Source organism: Odontomachus brunneus, unplaced genomic scaffold, assembly GCF_010583005.1.
Source record: "Odontomachus brunneus isolate Ranch 3 - 2012 unplaced genomic scaffold, Obru_v1 Obru_scaffold_009, whole genome shotgun sequence".
NCBI lineage: Eukaryota > Metazoa > Arthropoda > Insecta > Hymenoptera > Formicidae > Odontomachus > Odontomachus brunneus.
Window position 1 is genome coordinate 1,200,369 of NW_022639459.1, and position 20,499 is coordinate 1,220,867.

Consider the following 20,499-nt stretch of genomic DNA (forward strand, 5'->3'; position numbering starts at 1 on the left):
GTCCACTTCACTCTTGAATAAAGTGCAATTTTGTTGCTGAGAAAACTGGAGAAAGAGATGTCGACACCGTTAACATATCTCTTATGATTTATAACATTTTTTTTTTAATTAATGAGATACGACAATTAGAATATTCAAGGAATGCTTTTTGTCGCCTAGACATTTAAGTGCTAAAAATTCCTCAATATGTTATTTCTAAAGATAGAAAAAAAAGAAAATTCTATTACAAGATGTAATATTCTGTTGTGTAATTCTATCACAGATGTACAAGATGCTAAAAATTAAATAGTACGGACGATTGTATTGGTAATTAATTAATTCTTTATAAGTATTTTAATAAAATTAATGCGTCGGGGAAACCTTTTATCAGTTCGTTGATTATTGCCGGTGTCTGGCAAGCATTGCAGTGCTTAGGTTCGTGCAGTTAGGAATTCCGCCCCGATCGGGAAATCAATTCGCCCGAAAGTTGCCCGAGCGTAACTGAAATTTAATTGTTGCAAGCTAAAGAGAAATGCGCTGCCGATGGAAGTGCTGTGATGTAGAAGAGAGATAGTAATTTATGAGAGAAAAGATCGGGATTGTGAGGAGACGAAATGAGAAAATTAAAAGAAAAATAAAAAAAAATAAAAGAAGAAAGTGCAAGGCATGCTATTGCGAACTTCTGTACAAAGTGGACATTATAATCCGTTATTACAGTTCTCAGATATTATTTTGTAGGCATATAAATAGACGCCAAAAGAGTAGGAATAATCGACTAAACGTAATTAATATAATGCATTACGACTTTTATTATATGATATCAACAGATGGTTTTTTAAACATTTTCATTAGTAAACATTAGACATTTTATTAACAGAAATGCAAATTTAGGTTTACATCTGTAGATTCTACTGTTAATTTAGTATGATGAGGGGGACGGAAATGCATCGCTGACAATTTCTTTGATAGTTCATCATATTTTTCAATACGAACATTCCAGAATTCATTTATCACTTACGCTTTAGTATGAAGGTATCGCACAGCATTGAGTTATACAAACGTTATTTTGCGCGCGATCGCGGGTTTATTAAGACACTTCGTTGACAGCTCTCTCTTTTCAGGAGATTGAGAAAGCGAGACGCTCAATTATTTCGTTCCTCATATTAATCTTGTCAAATAAAACTAACGAACCATTGACTCTGTGATTCACATTAGGAATTCTCTCGAAAGCACGAAAGAAGACTCATTATTTGGAGAGATGTGCATAGAGAAATATGATATCAATATCGATCTATAAATACTTAGCAACGAATTATATATTCTCTTCCTAAAAATAAGTTGTCACCTTGAAAGATACAACGCTCAACTGGAAAGAGTTGTATTATATCGCAAAACAATCTTCGCAAATTCGTGCACGAACGAGAAAGAGACCGCTGTTCATGGATCTTTAAAGACGGCGCGGTCTTCAACGCCACGAGTCTCGATTATATCACTTCGTAGAGCGCTCTCTTTTTCCTGCAGGATCTTAAATGAGGAGTTAATATGAATCTGTACGTGAACTTCTTGCCGCATATTTGACACTCGTGTCTGGGCTCGACGCCGCACTCCAGTCTCTGGTGTCTTCGTAGCGACGTTTCCAACTGATAACTCTTGCCGCATCTCGTGCACTGGAAGCTCACCTGTCTGTTCGCGTATTTCAACGTCTCTATCCTCTTGATGATTAGCCGCGGGACTGAAAAACAAAAGAAAAAAGAATGGAAGATTAAATTATAGCGACGGTAGAGCAGTGGCATATGTTCCTGTCTCGTTTTTGGGTCGAATGGTCTACTGCTATTCGTGGGACATTAGACAAGAAAGAAACGAAATATATACGGCTTCCTGAGACCAAATTCTACCGCAGAAACTTCACTCGACGATGTTCACTTGCTCGAAACATGGCACCGTAAATTGAACCTGTTGTTGAAGTTGATAAAAATAATCGTGTATGAGCGTATCTCACCGCTCCGAAAATATCACTTGTCTGATTTCCCACGAAATGGCGACCGTTGGTTATCGTATTTTTCAAACTCGGTTACATCGATAGGCAACTATAGGATTAACTAATTCTGGTTAACAATTCTTTCTTCTCTACAAGTTACAGTTTCATCTATAATACAGATAGAACAGGATGATTTAATTACGGTTAGTGTTAATTCACAATGCAATAGACGATCAGACATCGACTAGACGATCGAAAGAAGAATCCATTTATTGAAAAATACGCGGTGTTTATTTCTCCTCTGGAATATATACACGTCCATTTTTTACAATGTCAAGTGTCGTTTGTGAGCTATTTGCATCTCTCCGTCGCGTTTGGGAAAGGAAAAATCCGAAAAAAGTTTTTTATCACGTTCATCATCTCAGCACCGTTTGCGTAACCTCCCCCGCAGTTCGGATAGGATAACTGGGTCGTGATGAACTCGATTATTTCCTCGTCCCCTGAAAGTGATAGCGGCTTTTGGTTAGTAACATCTTCGAAAGGAAATCATCTCGGGCGCGATCGATACAAGAGAATCAAGATTTCGACGCGTTTATCTCGTTGTTAATGAGTATCGTTAATTAGTCATTAATGAAATCATTAAGGAGGTTCTAGCGTCTGGCCAAATATAAGATAGACTTATAATATGTGCACACAATACTAAATTCGATCAAACTAACAATGCGTAATAAAAGTTTCAATAATCTCTACCGTGTCGTTTTCGAAATATGAAATTGTAAAGTCTTATTGTATAAGCATATGCAGAACTTCTATAGTATAAGAAATTTCTTCTAATTTGGTATATTTGTACATGAGGCAGAAGTTTATAAAATTGTAAACTTCCAAGTTTACAAAAAAACAAAACGAATATTTATAGATATATTTTTTAGTGAAGTATTATATAAATTTACTGTCAGCTTGAAGAGAAATTTAAATTTTTTGACAAGAAAATTCGTAAAGTCGACAATAAGCGAGAGAAAATATGACAATACACACTGCATACGTGTGCGATAATAGTTAGCATTAGTTCTGAAATAAGTTCATAATATCATTCCTGTATATTCACACATTTCTATACTTACTAATTATTTTAATATAACATATCTATGCACACATTTTCAATTTAAATAAAATAAAATAAATCATTTACAATAATGAGTACATTATTACATCACATGAGTCAGTGTCTTTATCTTGTCACTTTTAAACTACTTGATAATTTTCAAAATAAAGAATAGGATGTCTCACACTCTCCTCCGGGCATTTTGTGGGGACGTAGAACAGGTTGAGGTGAATATAAAAGTCCTATACTGTTTTGAGGTATTCGTAATAATTATCGAGATATTAATTGTAAAAAATTTGTGAATGATCATGCAGGATATGGTAAATGAGTTATAATAGCGACGACTGCCGTCGTGTACTTATACTTTAGGTCAAATTGAACAAAAAAGTCCTCTACCATTTTGCAAATAATCACATAGATTTTTAATTATTAATTAAAGAAGATGAGTGCATTTTCACGCAAAATCGTGCAATAATCTTCTTTAATTAATAATTAAAAATCTATGCGATTATTTGGAAAATAGTAGACTTTTTTGTTCAATTTGACCTAAAGTATAAGTACATGACGGCAGTCGTCGCTACTATAATTCATTTACCATATTCTGCATGATTATTTACAAGTTTTCTACAATTAATATCTCGATAATTATTGCGAATATCGCAAAATATAGGACTTTTATGTTCACCTCAACCTGTTTTACGTCCCCACAAAATGCCCGGAGGAGAGTGTGAGACATCCTGTATATATATAAATATATAAATATAAATAAATAAATAAATAAATAAATAAATAAATATATATATATATATATATATATTTATTACAAATTTCATCTCACTAATATTGTCGCAAAATTATATTTTAGTGTCATTTTAAATAACTTCATTAATAAGATACTAATTGACTAGAGAGTGCCGTTGGAACCTCCTTAACTATGAATTTGTGAGTGAATCGAGATCGTTTTTATTTTACGAGTAGAAGAAAATCGAAATCTCACGATATTATATTCTCAAGACGCATTCTACGCCCTTTACACTAGAATTAAACGTCATATAAATATTCCAGATTAGACAGACATTTTCTGTTGTGATCAATCATCGAACAAATGCCTCACTTCGACGTTTTTTAAATTAGAAATTAGTAATGAGACGTATAGGCGAGAGAATTTTTGTGAGGTATATTTGAACGTAATCGTTTTATTTACAATCTTTCGATGACGCTCAGGCGCTCGTTGTCGCATAATCGAACCGTAAAGACAATCAAAAAGCAAATGTATAAATATCATCAACAACGATCATATCGTCGGTAAAAAAGAGCTTGGCTGAATCAGCGTGAACGTCAATGTTTGGTTAAGCAAGTTTGGTGAGAATAAACAGACTTTCTGGCCATTAACATGTGTGTGTATGTGTATAGCCAGAACATTTAGTTGCAGCACCGGTTAGAGTTTGGTTGCTGCGTGTGTAGTAATAACATCCGAGTGTCTCGTTATTATGACTACACGCGAGAAAAGATCATGACTGAATTAACAACATATTTGATTAAATGATTGTTGGTTGAGCTAAACAAAATTTCTGGTCATTATAAATGCACATATTCACATATTATAAACACGTTATAATTCATTATAAACACGTTATAATTCAAGTATTATAAACACATATACAATGGCTGGTTACAACGTAAGCAGACAGTATATAACAGATCTATCTGTTTAAAAAGCACACGGAAAAAAAAGATTTGCTAATATATGGACAACTAAAAATATTAGCTGCAGGAGCAAATTTTCTTGTTTTCATAGCAAAGTTATTTAGTTGTGATAGCTAAAAGATTTGCTAATATATATAATAGTTATATAATATTTTTAGTTGTCCATATATTAGCAAGTTTTTATTTTCGTGCAGCACAGCGCTTAAACAGACGACTCATAATCCAAAGAGGTCCCGGGTTTCGAACTATTATCAAGGCAATAATCCCACTAAGGTAGAGGCAAATTTTTCAAATACAATGTAATATGTCATCGAATCAATTTCCGAATGGCTAATTTCAACCAAAAGAATCATACATCAACACCTTAAGAAACAACTTTCCGTTAAAAACGTAACAAATAAGAATATAATTTTATTATCGTAACCAAACTTGTCTGGTCACTTTAACCGGAATACACGTGACCAGATCAGTCTGGTCTATCGGGGCCAAAATTATGATTCGTCCGTTTATCACCAGTCTGTTTAACGTGTCCTGAATTCAGTTTAATTCAACCAATTTCTTTTTTTTCCGCGCGGCTACGCAACGATGGTATACTTCTGCAATGGTACACAATTTACAAAGGAATTTCTACTCCGTGGAATAACGTAGTAGGATCAGCGGGAAGATTCACGCATGTCGATCGCCTTGCGATTCGTCAGTCGGTTCGCCGGTCATATGTTGATATAGTGTATCAGTCTGGCGTGCGACTGCCAGCGATGCTTGTGCTTGAATTTCCTGCCGCAGATCGGGCACTCGAAAGTCGGATCCTTTCCGCACTCAACGCGCAGGTGTTTCTTCAGGGAGTCCCGCCACATGTATCGCTTGCCGCATCGGTAGCAGGACCAGGACTTGATGGACGCTGAAAAGAGAGCGTCGGTGATTATTAAATCGATCAGCCTAATCTGCATTTCTCGTCCGCAACATCGAAAGCGCATCAAAGCGATAGCTACCTCGATTCATAGATCGTTTCTCGTTGTGTTCGAGAACCTAATCTCAAAGTCAGTCGAGATGAATAAGGTGATGGTCTCTGTTCTATTTTACGCGTCGCTTTCGAAATAAATGTCAACGAGAGGATTGGATCTTTCATTGTCCCGTGTGATATATGTGTGTATATATATATGTGTTCCATCTTTCATTCGTTTATTGAATTTCCTGATTACTTTGAGTATCGCTTAATTGTACAATACAGAAAATTGCCCGCACTCGGAGAAACGAAAAAATCTCGCGTAATTCTGCGCGAAAATACACAAAAATACAATTCGAGTGTGTGTTAAATATATATATATATATATATATATATTAAATATTTAAAACATAAAAACAATATCGATAATTATAGATCACTGTAATGTTTAGGGATGGGACCGAGCATTCGATGTATATCCTTAGTCGACTCACTAATATATGATTGCATTGAACTTGAGTAATACTTACAAATTATCACGGATTTGTTTCACATACTTGTAAAAGGATGTTGCTACAATCAAGTATGTAATCGAACGTGCGTGACACATGATGTTGGTGCGAGATGCAATTCAAACTTGATGAAATATGTATTTGGACTGATGGCATATATCACAGTCTTTTACTTGAAGCCACATAATATAATAATATTGATATATATATATATATATATATTCAGAAAAGATATATTCCGATTGCGAATGTTATGCTTTAAAGTGCTTACATCGTATTCGATTGCAGAACAAAAAGACGTGCTTGAAAATACTGATAAAATGTCCGACAGAAAGAGAAAACATGCCGCTAAGATGATATTAATACTATTCAGCTTGCACCTCTGATCCCATCCCTATGATAATTATTTACATGTTTCTGAGAGAGAAAATAACAAATCATAAGGAAGATATATGCTCAACTATAATAATAAACCGGACGATATCGACGCGATGCTCTCTGCACGTGAGTGACGTGTTGCACCTGAGTACTACAGTTCAAAAACAAACTCCAAGAGGGAAACTTCTTGTAGAATAATTTCATAAACTCGAATACTGATCTATACACAGCTTAATCACTAAATTCAGTATTAATTAAACTTATAAAGTTCACTAACACTGTGAAGTAAAATATGACTATAAAATGCACTGACCTCGCCGTTGAAAAATATATTTAAAGCTGCCTTTTTTATTTAGTCCCTAAGTACAATGTAAACGGGACTTGACGAAATATGTCGATACGTGTCTGCGTATCCCGTTCATTTAGCTAAAAATAATACACACGGTACTTTTTCTCGTAAAATACTTTCTCTTTTTTTTATTTTTTCACATCTTCCCTCTCTCCCTCTTTCTCCCTTTCTCTCTCACAAGCACACGCACACACACACACACATACACTCTCTTTCGTTCTCTCTAAATTACTAATTTTATGTTTGTACACTCAAATAATTTCCGATTACGTCGTCAGGGAGTTATATAATCTCGCGTAATTTTCCTCGCGTTACAAAATGATGCTGTGCATGCATTTCGCGTGCGATTGCCAGCGATGCTTGTGCTTGAACTTCCTGCCGCACACGGGACACTTGAAGGTCGGCTCCTTGCCGCACTCCACCCGCATGTGATTCTTCAGGGAGCCGCGCCACAGGTAACGCTTACCGCACTGGTAGCAGATCCACGTCTTCCGCAGGTAGGCTGAAAAAGAAGAAAGACTCTTCGTAACATTTAACAGGGGAAACCGGGGAACGCGGTCTTTCACAAATCATCTTAATGCTCCGCGTTCACCCCGATGGACAATTAACGAGAGATGACGGCGAGACACGTTACGCTACCCTAATGTATGTGATTCGTTTCTTCCGTGGGTGAAGGTGCTTTTTTGAGACGAGAAAGTCGCGCGTGTTCGTTCTTTAAATCGACTTTTTTCGTCAGGCAACTCGCTTATCGCTGTAACTCCGTATGTCGTATTCGGTCCACCTGACGACACATTGGTAGCTGCAAAATTTATGCTCGAGCGCGCTCAAGCGTCACATAAAGGCAACGATAAAAAAAGAGTGGGAGTCCGTATTAGAAAATTGTTCTTGTCGCATACGAATTAAACGATTTACTATTATACTAATTTACTATTGTGTAAGCAAGAAGTATCCGAACGGTATCTTTCCTGAAGCGATGCGCGTTTATCAAACCGGCCTGAAAATATTTGAAAGCGACGATCGGATCTCACTTATCCGCCGACATATGTTTGTGATCGATCGATGTGCTTTTGAGAAATTTACGGCGAGTGTCATGGGGTATCAGTGAAAGACCACTTTTATTGGAGATAAAACTGTCTCTTTATTGATATTGACAGCCGACACTGTAAATGTCAATGTACATTGTCGATTTTCACGTTCAAGCATTATACAAGGAGGAAGAAAAAGTCCGTGCTAGGAAATCGTTCTCGTCACATACGAATTAAACTTGCACGATTTACTTTTGTGTAAAATTGCGTCTCAATGTAAACAAGATGTATGCGAATTATATCCTTCTTAAGGAGTGATGCGCGTTCATCGAACCGGCCTGGAAGCATCAGAAAGAAACGATCGGGCCTCTTTTATGTGCCGACATATGATTGCGATCGATCTGCTTCTTAGAAATTCATGGCGAATGTTGTGGGGTATCAGTGCAAGACTACTTTTATTGGAGAAATAAAATTGTCTCTTTATTGATTGACGAGCAGGAAACACTAGATGTCAATTTACATCTTCAATGAAGCGTCCGATGCAGCATCCTTTGCCCCGCGCCATCGACTTATTGTCGTCATGGCCGAGGCACGTGAATGTTCGACGTGAGATGTGATTGCAGCCTGTGTTTGTACTTGAACTTCTTGCCACAGAGAACGCAGGTATACTTGGGTTCCTGGCCGCAATGGCGCAGGTGGGTGTACATCGACGACTTGCGAAAGTAGGCTTTGCCACACACTTTGCACGGAAACATTGTGGCCATCTGATCTGCTTCACCTGAAAGACAGATTATGAGTGATGCGTGCGTGTAGACGCGCGAAATCTCTTCTCGCGCCCGCGCTCGAAACGGCGAGACGGGCGATATCGCGCCCGAAGTTCTTAGGATCTCGTTAATTGCGTAAACGTTAATACCGAATAGGAGGGTGAGTTCGAAGAGTCCGTGGAGTGCACAATACACACATACACACAACACACGCGTCGCACCAGACGCGCGCATACGCTGTGCACACAAAACGCATCGTCGATTTGTGCCGTTGTAATAATCTCGTTGATCTTAATGGGTGCATTGCGAGTAGAGTCAACAGCCAGTCAATAATTGTGGAATTTAGGTTTGCACATATACTCAACTTATTTACACCAATTAGCGATGAGCTCATTCGCGGGATATTTCACGTTCAGTTTTGAGCTGAACTGCTTTCACGCACGCATATTTACCTCTGAGACCACGAATAATGAAACAATGAAAACAGTAAACAAGACGTGAGAACAATGAAAAAGACGTGGTTACAGTTTCATTGCTTTATTAGAGAACTTCCATGAAAACACATCAGGCTAATCTCACACAAGAAAAAAGTGCCTGGTTGAATTAATATGACATCTTTGGTTGAGCAAGTTTTCACGAAGATAAACACACTTACCGATTGTTACAAACCAGTTGTTACAACCAGATATTCTGGTATGCGATCGGAACATTTAGCTTAAATTACTGCGTGTGTAGTAATAACATCCAAGTGTCTGGTTATTACGACTACACGCGAGAAAAAGCACGGTTGGATTAACGTGATATGACATCTGATATTCAACGTTGGTTACAACATAGTTTGGCAATAATACGACAGATCTATCAATTGAAGAAGTGGCATAGCGTCTAGACAGATGATTCACAATTCAAAAATTAGAATCGAATTTTTCAAATACAATGTGATATGCCACTGAATCGATTTTTAGATAGTTAATTTCAAGCAAAATAATCGTTTATTTTAAATTTCAAATATGGTCAGTTCATTTCTTACTGAACAATCTGGTTAATCCCTGAATTTAGATTTGATTCCCTTTATTCAACTGATCTTTTCTTCTGTGCAATTTTCGGTTCACTTTATCGCGCGTTCTATTAGAAAGTAGGAAGATTTTGAAAAAAAGATTCATCTCGCGCGTTATACCATAACATTTCTATGAAGTGCTATAATATGATTCTGAAGATGATGCTTGTACTTGAACTTCCTGGAGCAAAAATGGCACGTAAACCTTGGCTCCTTGCCGCAACATCGCACGTGAGTGTACATAGACGACTTTAGATCGTAGATTTTCCCGCACTTCCTGCACGGAAAGCAGCCTATGGTCATTTTCCTGCTCGTCACACCTGAAAGGCAGATTATGAATAGTACGTCTTTGTGGTACATTTCACGATGAAACGTTTTGGTTTCTTTGTCACGCGATTAGGAAAATAATCACAATAATACCTCTCGTAGGATAAAACTATACAATACGCCCCTTAATAAAGTAAAAACCAATAAAACCTTTACTTTTACATGTATATCTTTGTTTTAACTTTAATTTATTCTGCAACATTAATTTAATTTAATTTAACTGCAAACATTATCTCTTCAAATCAAAAGTAGTTAATTATTTCTTTAATTCGTTTTTAATTAATTTAAAGAAATTATCACAAATTGAAATACGAAAAAGAAAGGTTTCTAAACAATATTTGTAAATAATTTATATAATTAGTGGGATATATATTACACCTGCTACGTGTGAGACGTTTTATAATTTCTATACTTTATCCGTAAGATGTCAGAGATAGATAACAAGTTAGTAGATAAAATTACAGAGTCACTGTTTATACTGTTTTCATTTAAATAAATTATATTTGGGTGTTACAAATTCTTTTTAAGGAAAATATAAAGTTGTAGGTATGTCATATTTAAATATATTTTACAGCATTGAAAAGTTTCTTTTTTCGATACATTTAGCGATACAACATCGAAGTCCGCCTTGTATTCTAACATGCACTGAGACATGTTGCTTTTGCGTTGTTTGTACCTTTAATTTTAGAGAAAAAATGTGGGGCATTTTGTCAACTGAGGTATTGTATAAGTTTTATCCTAATCTTTCTGTTTACGCTATTACTGGCCAAGAGCCAGGAAATAATTTGATAAAGATTTTATACAATGCAATGTTATATATTTGACAACGAGTTGACTCACGTAGAAATTGTCTATATCGATTGACCAGCTAAATATCGACTCAGTCATCTCGTGTCGGTACTGATTGACAAATGGGGATATATAATGGCCATAAAAAAATGTGTGTAAACCAGCGTCGACCAGACAGGTCAAGGTTTGGTTTTGACTCAACACTGGTCTATAGTGCTGATAGTATCGCAATGACTATTGAACCGCTAGATGAATTATTTGCTGCAATTATGTAATAATTGTTCTTTATAGAAGAAATTTAATACTCTAAATTTTGCTTTTTATGTCCAGCAAATATTTTCTAAAATTAAAATTTCATTGTAAAATTGTTGTCTATGTTAAGAATTTAATTAAATTTTCTTTATTTATTTTTTAATTTATTTAAATATTTATTAAAATGTCTTTAATATAAATAACCTAGATAACTGAAACAAATAAATATAAATGTTAATATAAATATATCTTACATAAATGTTTTATTTGAGTACATAGTTTTTTATTGCCAGTGTTTCATTAACAATGGCAATTAAGCACGATATGACATTGTTCCAATATTGGGCAATATTTAGACATTTCTATGTGAGTAACTCGAACATTGTATATCTACATACATACAAATTTTGCCAAGATAATCGTATCACTGTAAATGTGCACATTTCAACTGAAATTATTAACTGAACACTGTTATCGCATCGGGAAATCGAGGATTTCGGAGTGAAGGAGTGATTAATAGCGTTGAAGGAAAAAGCAAGTCGCCGCGTCGTGTAAATTTAACGTACAACCGTAACAATAAACGAAAACAGAGAGGAACAAATGAAGACACATAAGGGTTGGTTTCTCTGCTTTATTTTAGGAAATACGTTATTATGTTACTTTGTCAAGATAAATTCGAAGGATTTATTGCGCGGTACATGTGCATCGGTTGTTTTGAAAAAAATTATTCGCGATTCATCGTGACATAGTATGTGCCATCTTGTAGCGCATATAAGAGGACTCGATGTCATCGTTCAGGCCTGGTGTGTCGCACTAGAAAGACTGCAACATTCTGAATATCGGCTCTTCAGTAGATTGACACCGAGAGAGCATGAGAGCGTATGCCGACTCTCAATTCTCGCGTTCATCCGTGAATTCGCACGACAAATCCAGAAGGTCTCTATCACTCTAGGGGATTCTCTGTGTATGCGTCGTGCCACGCATACATCGACAGCGTTGACGTTTGCGATGAGGATACATGTTAAACTCCAATATATTGGAGGAGTTTACAATAATGATGATCGCTTCGAATCAACAGGCAATATCAAACTGTTTGTACTGGATGAAGCTGATGAAATGCTTTAAAAAATGATCAAAAGGTCAGATCGGCCACGCGTTAGAATAATATCGTTTTTAAGTGATTAACATTATGTGATAATATCGTTACTTGATGAATTTAAATGAGCGTCGCGTGTATATTTCGCTTCTTTCTTTTATTCTCTTCTCTTCATTGGACATATTTGTGAATTGGAATTATAAAAATATTAGTTAAGTTTTCTCAATTTAACAATTAATTCGAACAAAAACGTCTTGATCGAACTTATTGACGATTGATTTGAGCAAATTCAATCAAAGAATGTTTAATTGACGATCCATTTCAATGAATTTCACTAAAGATCGTTCGATTGACAATTTTTGGTATGAATGGGAAGGGAATCAAAGATCGTTTAATTACCATTTGAACTTGGCAAATTTAATGAAAGATTGTTTAATTAGTGATTGATGTACCGGCTATATCAATCGTCATCAGACGGTTTTCGATTAAATTCGAGTTTCAAGCAGGATAATAAAAAATACGCTAATACCTTAAGAAGCAATTTTATTATTGTAACACCAAATTTATCAGGTTACTTTAAACAAAACACATGTAATTAAAGGAGGATGTCGAAAAACCGCGATTTTTTTTACTACAAGTGGAATCTAAATTCTGTATGGTCGAGAGTACATCATACAGTAGTGAATTACCATAAATGAACAATGTTTGATTCCCTTCATTCATATCAATCGTCAATGGAACGGTTTTTAATTGAATTCGTTGAAATCAATCGGCAGTTGAAACGGTCCCCAATTAAGCTGGCTCCTACACTGAGGAAAAATTATCTTAAAATCACAAATATTTCTTTGATGAGTGCTATTAACATATTCATTTCAAATCTAAATTCTCTTTATTTAAACCAAATATTGTTTACTTAAATCAGGTAAACAATATTGATAACAAGATTAAAATAAAGAGAATTTAGATTTAAGTAAATATGTTAATTGCATACATAAAAGAAATATTTGTTGATTTTAAGGTAATTTTTCCCTCAGTGTATTAATCGTTAATTAGACGACGATTAATTGTTAAAAGAAAGTAGTTAATTACTCGCAACTACCCTGCCGTGGATCGACTTGTAGTGTTTCATGAGGTGGTGCTTGTGTTTGAACTTTCTGCCGCAGACGTTGCAAGCGAAGCGTGGCTCGATACCGCATTCCATCCGTTTGTGCAGACTCAACGACTCTCGCCATTTGTACATCTTGCCGCACGTGTTGCATTGGTATAACGAGCGCATCAAGCGCGTCTGTATGCCTGAAACACACGCAACAAGTTTGGTTTTATTGGCGTTGGAATGAGGGCCGATTTTAACGTCGATGGCGTGCATGCTAGAAAGTCCAACGTACAAGACAATCGGATATGCATTCACGAAGGCCCTAATTTGAATCTTCTTTTCGATGGCCGCGACATGTTAAACAACGTCGAGACCGGTGCTAGTTGAGAGCGCAAGAAAACATTGTTTATTCCTCAAAGGGAAAACGTCGTTTCTCGTAATTATTAAAATCAAATGTGCTCCTGAAGGAAGCTGGACGACTTACTTTAGGGACGTCCTACACGGAAAGAACGATTATATGATTATATACGTTCATATCGAGAAAAATGCTGTTGTACAAATATCATCGAAGGAAATGTTTCCAACGGCTCATGATGTCAATGTCTAATGGAATAAAACTATTTCTTCTCCAGACAGCACAAAATGTTTCAAAATCATTCTAAATATCTCCAAGATACTTTGAGTACCTAACGTAATCTCAGGACGTTCTGTGATATCTGGATTCTTTTTTCATTTAAGACTTCTGATCAGTTAATCGAGAATTCCTCGTTGAAAGCGACATTATATTGTAAACGGCAAAATGACGAACTATTAAGCGAAAAAGTAGATCTGTTTGTTTCTGAATAATTTCTGTACTAATGCAGACTATTGCAATAAGTTAGAGTGAAAAAGTATACTTGTAGTATGTTTGTCTCTCTCTAATTTATTACACTAGTGTAAAAGTTTATTGAAAAAGAACAAACCTAGTGATGTAAATAAATGATATTTAATGCGTATAAGTAGTTATTTGGCCATATTCTACACATCGAGTCACAGCTGATTTTCTGTCAAAACAAGGCGATTTGTCACATTTATTTTGCGGTTATGTAATAATTATTTCGGTAAAAGAAGAGTATTCGGAACATATTTCACAAATGTGTAGAACAGATAGTAAGTGTCATTTTAATGATATATATTTTTATTTAGCCGTAGTTCGCGAGAATTTTGGGTATGGTTTTCCACGCTTCTGACATCATCAGTCCAATATGACCGCGGTAACTAATCAACAGATTTCACAGCAATTTTTCCGTGTGGACATATATAATTACATACAATATATATATATATATATATATATATATATATATATATATATATATATACATATATACAGGGTGGCTCACGTAAAGTATTACAAGCTAATAACTCTAAACATATTCGTCCTATCAAAGAGTTGTTCATGAGAAAGTTTGATATATTCGAGGGGCCTTTCTAATTACGTAAAAATCCACTTCCGTCTCCCTTTGAAGAGGGGCGGAGGGTAACTTCCAAATTTTAAATGGGATCTCCTATACAATGTTACATATTTGGATTCTATGGGAAAAAACAAGTAAACTTTGTCTGAAACATTTCTTTGGAAAATGCTCCTATCAAAAGTTATAAACATTTAAACTTTAATGTAGAGTGTATTAAAATTAATGATAAATTAAATAAGACTCATAGTTTTTCTGTTTTGTTTTATTTTATTAAATGTTCGAACTGTTGACCATTAACATCTAAATATTTATTAATTCTTTTTACAAAACTTTGCCTAACTCTAAACAACATTTCTGGGGTCACCTTAGTGCAAGCAAAAAGAATGAATAAGTGTTTAGATGTTAATAGTCAACAATTCGAATATTTAATAAGATAAAACAAAACAGAAAAACTATGTGTCTTATTTAATTTATCATTAATTTCAATGCACTCCACATTAAAGTTTAAATGTTTATAACTTTTGATAGGAGCATTTTCCAAAGAAATGTTTCAGACAAAGTTTACTTATTTTTCCCGTGAAATCCAAATATGTAACATTGTATAGGGGATCCCATTTGAAACTTTGAAGTTACCCCCCCCCCTCTTTTCAAGGGGGGACGGAAGTGGATTTTGGTTTACGTAGTTAGAAAGGCCTCTCGAATATATAAAACTTTCTCATAAACAACTTTTTGATAGAACAAATATGTGTAGAGTTATTAGCTTGTAATATTTTACATACCATCCTGTATATATATATATATTTTTTTTTACATCCTTCGCTGATAAATTTTATTTTTCTCTTTCTTTGCGTACATTTAGTACACGTTATGTTACGGGCGTAAATCATGTGTTCATTTAAGAGCTCCGGCGAGTTCTCGCGTTGCACATCAGACACCTAAATTGTGACTCTTTTCTCATATTTGTGCTTGTCAAAGATGGTTTTCATATGTACTGCTTACCGCAATCGTTGTACGCGTATTTATATATATATATATATATATATAACATTTGTCTGTATGTTTCCTATTAACTCTTGAATCCTTTGACCGATCTGGACCAAATTTTGCATAGTTCCACTCTCTGGAATCCTGCGGAAAATATAGGCTGTATGAAACCTAGATACTTCACTCCCTCTCCCTGACTTCTCATCCCCTTGACACTTTGTGATAATTTAAGTTTAGACATTTTAGATATGAGAAACCCAGGAAACGCGGAATAGTTTAAACTAGTATATAGCGCAACATACTTATCCACAACCTTGCTTTAATCTTTAAGCCGTAATAAATTGACCAACCACAATTGATTATTTTAAAAATAATGAACTGTTGGTCAATTTCTTGCGGTTTAAGAATTGAAGCAAGGTTGTGGACAAGGAGATAATTATGTAAGATCAACGAACGTTATAAAAATCATCACCCAATATGACGACAATGGCGCTGAAGTAGCGAACAAAAAGCAGGACGAAGAAAAACAAGGCTATTTTCAACTTGTTTCTCATTCTTCGCTGATAAATTTTATTTTTCTCCTTTTTTGCGTATATTTAGTACACGTCGTTCGTCATGTTATGGGCGTATAACATGTGTTGCTTCATCTGAGAGCTTCGGCGAGTTCTCGCGTTGCACATCAGACACCTAAATTGTGGCTCTTTTCCACATTCCTCACGTCTGTGCCTCGTCAAAGATGGTTTCCATGTGTACTGCTTACCGCAATCGTCGCACACGTATTCACCACGGTACCGTCTGTGATAGTTGGACTTGATGCGCCCTGCAAAAAAAGCACGCTATCAGCATGTGTTCTGGGCTGCCTGTAGATAGCTCATCAAAATCGCCGATCGATGAGCTGAAAGCCGTCACGCGGTGTAGTTTGTTGAAATCGTACAACACGCCCCTTCTCATTTTCGTAAGATAAATGATTCGCTCAAATTCGTTACTCGAAATATATATCGCAATCAAGAATCTCTTTCGCAGAAATGTTCCTTCCAGAATCGCGTCTTCACTTCTCATCTATCATCTATGTTTGCGTTTTACGCACTTACACAAAGAATAGAAGCAATGGACGCAATTCTAATATTTGCAGTGTTTAATCAAATCAATATACAAAGATCCTTCAGGAGCCTATGCACAAATACAATAGTGAGTGTTGTTTCACTCAAGAGTGAATCGTTTTGTTATTCCTATTTTTACATCTTTCCATAATTTAAAAAGTTAATATTTTATAAAAAAATAAATAAAAATAAAGTGCCAATCGTGATCTTCATTGATGTATGAGTTTCCGTTACAATGTTTATTTCGACAGAGAACAAGTCATGATTGAAAATACCACGTCAAATTCTCTCTTAAGTTTTTCTTTGCTTCGTGTTGTATATAAAGCAAGTATCTGGGGTGTACGCTGTTTTCTAAAGACATGACTATTATCAATGATAGTGAAAACACACGCGCAGGAATTCTATACACTGGCATTCGGTGACAATGACACTTTCGGACGTGAGGCCAAAGTAAAGATTTAAAGTCATTCTTCCATGTGCCAACAAAAATGTATTGTAAACATGCACAATTACATACAATTTCAAACGATCAAACAATAATGACATAGTAAAAATAAAATTGAATCATACATCAATTCAAAGTTGAATATTTTATGAGATGATAAAATTCATTGATAAAGTCTCTCTTCAAAGATAAAATTAGATTATTTTTAATATCTTACTACGGCGAAGAACGCATAGTACGTAATTACTAATATAAATGATTCTCATTTGCACGTGAAAATGATTTCACTCGTAATATTACTTAAGTACAGCGGGTTCGAATTTTTCTTTATACAGCCCTAACACTATTAAAGTCAAAACGCGCGAATGTTAAACTCCCGAAATTTTTCGAAGTGGAAGCTCGCTCAGAACGAGTGAAAAGTGGCCGTATTTTCACTCGAAGCAATTGTAAAAATATTGTCACTCGAAATCGCAGGAGTAAGTGTCCCATTCAGGCTTATGCACAAAGAGAACGATTTGGTTGAATCAAATGAACGCTTCTTTGCAATGGTCCAGACAAATTTTTTGATTGATCGAACAAAATCGATCGTGTTTGACATAATAAAAATATTTAGTTGCAGTAGTTCCAACGAAATGTTTTTGTTGCGTCAATCAAAACTTTGTTTGGAACATCCCAAAGAAACGTTTGTTTAATTCAACAAATTGTTATATCTACCCAGTGAGAAATGACTCTTCGATCGACGTCGAAACGACGTCATTTTTCACTGAGTATGTAGTGGATCGTTTCGTTATTCATGTTGTCACACCTCTTTATGTCTCTAAAAAACCAATATCTTACAAGAAAATAAACAAAGATAGAGTGACAATTGTGATAAGTGATTGTGGAAGTCTTCATTGTTATTTGGATTTCCGTGCGTCTCTCGTGGACTCCCGTGAATCCTTTCAAAAGTTCTTGCCATTCGGGCTGGTCCACTTGTGAACGTTGACCAGGTGTTTCTTCAGCATCCATTTGTGTCGGATCTTCGTGTTGCACAAGGGGCAACTGTGTTGCGGGTCCTTACCGCACTCCTCCCGTTCGTGTCTGATCAACGACTGCATCCATCTGTACTCTTTCCCGCAGGCAGTGCACAGGTGCCGTCCCAATCTCTTGTAATAGTCCGACATGACGTGCGTTGGCGGATCTGCAAGAAGCAATGGACGATGTGTTAATGCAGTCGAAGTCTAGATGCGACGATTTGCTTATCATGCCTATCCCGTGACGCATTCGCATGTCTGTTGGGATCGAATGTGTACTGCTCATGTGTTATTGCTTTTCACACGACACGTGTATTACTTGATTACGTTTTTCCCGCTAGTTCTCCCCAACACGATCGCCGTATCGATTCTGTCGACCTGTTTGCCAAACTATTAATCCGTAAAATTTTCCTTCCGAATGCCACAGAGAAGCGTTCTCTTCTCAGTCCTGCGTTATACACGAAAATGGTAGATTATATACTATATATGTATGTGTGTCTTTTTTGGTCATGAAGCAAGTCCATTGGCCATATTATTATACATAATCGTCATTGTTACTCGTCTTGTATGTAACTTTCCCTCTCAAAATTCTATACTGAGAGAAAAATATCTGAAAAATAAAAGATATTTATTCGATGAATACTGATAACATGTATTCAAGTATAAATTCTTTTGTTTAAGTGAAATAAATAGTTGCTTTCATGAAAAGTTAGAGTTTTTGAGAAAATATACATCTTCTTATATGCAAAATATCTTATATTGAGTAAATATGTTATTAGTGCTCGTCGAATAAGTATCTTTTATTTGTTAGATATTTTTCTCTCCGTGCACCCAAGTACACTTTTATTTTTGCTAGCAGATAACAGAATAGACTATTAAGCTGCAATCAAAATTGCTACATAAATTTCGCTGTTAGTTAAACGCTGTTGGATGGCATATTGCGTGTCTGTTTAAACTGAAATGGTGGGAGCTGCGAAATTATTGAAAGAAAAATGCAGATCAGAAAATGTACCAATGCTATATTTTCTATGCTGTAACGCTGAATTGTCAGACTTCATCGTTTAGAAAACCATTACGCCGTTTCATACGATTCTGCCGTTTTATACAGTAATTCACAGTAATTTACTGTTAAGTCTTGTATAATAATAAACGTAAGCAAAACGAATATCGCGAGATAAACGTTTATAACTCATGTGACGTCGGTGAATCGACAGTACAGATATTATTTGTTCCTCTTTCTTAATAATATCATCTACATCTAAAATTCGTTCTCTGCACTCACTCCATGCCTCTCGTACTGCTCAGTCAATTTATCGCATCTAATTCGTCATATACTCAAACACATCGACTTGCGTATTGCATTTCTACACCGAATTCTTTTTTATAGCAAAATCTCTCGATTCCACATATTATTCTCACGCCATGATCCACGGACACAATCTTCAATACATACATATCTTCTTATCATAATACACATTGTCAGAGTTGGTGTTTTATAAAGAAAAAATATGATAAATTATACACAGGTACGAAAAAGCGTTGCCGATATCTCGAAGAGAATTATACATTACTACACATAATTTTATACGCTACTATCTAACTCGATGATAAAGTACTACTTTACATTTATCACTTTGTCATACTTAACATGCTGACTGCCACACGCTGATTCCTATGATATTGTCCTGAAGCCTCTAACTAAACTTTAAGTCAACTAAAGTGAATATATACGGAAAATATAAACATATATATACGTTATATATATATATATATATATATATATATATGTATATAATATTATGATATATAATATATAATATAATATATTATATATAATATATAATATGTAATATATAATATATAATATAATATATAATATATAATATATAATATATATAATATATTTTATATATATTATATATATTTTATATATTTTATATATATTTTATATATTTTATATATATTTTCCGATGTATATATATGCTCGTTAGATAATTTTATTAGCTCTTTATTGGTCACATATTTGATTCGTTACGCTTTAATGCGAAATTCTATCCAGCGACAGTCGTTCAAAAACATGTCACTTTAATTAAACCATATTCCTTTTTTCTCTCAATGTAGTTATAATAACCAGAAACTAGTTATTATAACC

The 20,499-nt window shown here is 35.1% G+C and overlaps 2 protein-coding genes across 3 annotated transcripts; both read right to left on the bottom strand.

Moving 5' to 3' along the window:
• Positions 1-8,757: 8,757 nt before the first annotated feature.
• On the bottom strand, positions 8,758-16,392 carry LOC116840269 (zinc finger protein 37-like). Of its 2 annotated transcripts, none has more exons than XM_032806784.1 (4): positions 16,245-16,392; positions 15,805-15,933; positions 13,348-13,551; positions 8,758-10,114 (listed from the first exon to the last, which is right to left on the bottom strand). In XM_032806784.1, the coding sequence occupies exons 2-4, from the start codon at positions 15,851-15,853 to the stop codon at positions 9,909-9,911; spliced, it is 459 nt and encodes a 152-aa protein (XP_032662675.1). In that variant the 5' UTR covers positions 15,854-15,933; positions 16,245-16,392; the 3' UTR covers positions 8,758-9,908. The 2 variants fall into 2 exon arrangements, with proteins under 2 accessions (XP_032662675.1, XP_032662676.1); XM_032806785.1 differs by having other exon boundaries at positions 16,262-16,347.
• Positions 16,386-19,405, bottom strand: LOC116840371 (zinc finger protein 2-like). The gene is made up of 3 exons (XM_032806989.1): positions 19,360-19,405; positions 18,290-18,514; positions 16,386-16,609 (listed from the first exon to the last, which is right to left on the bottom strand). Exons 1-3 carry the CDS (start codon positions 19,403-19,405, stop codon positions 16,386-16,388), a joined length of 495 nt encoding a protein of 164 aa, XP_032662880.1.
• Between the last annotated feature and the right edge of the window lie 1,094 nt (positions 19,406-20,499).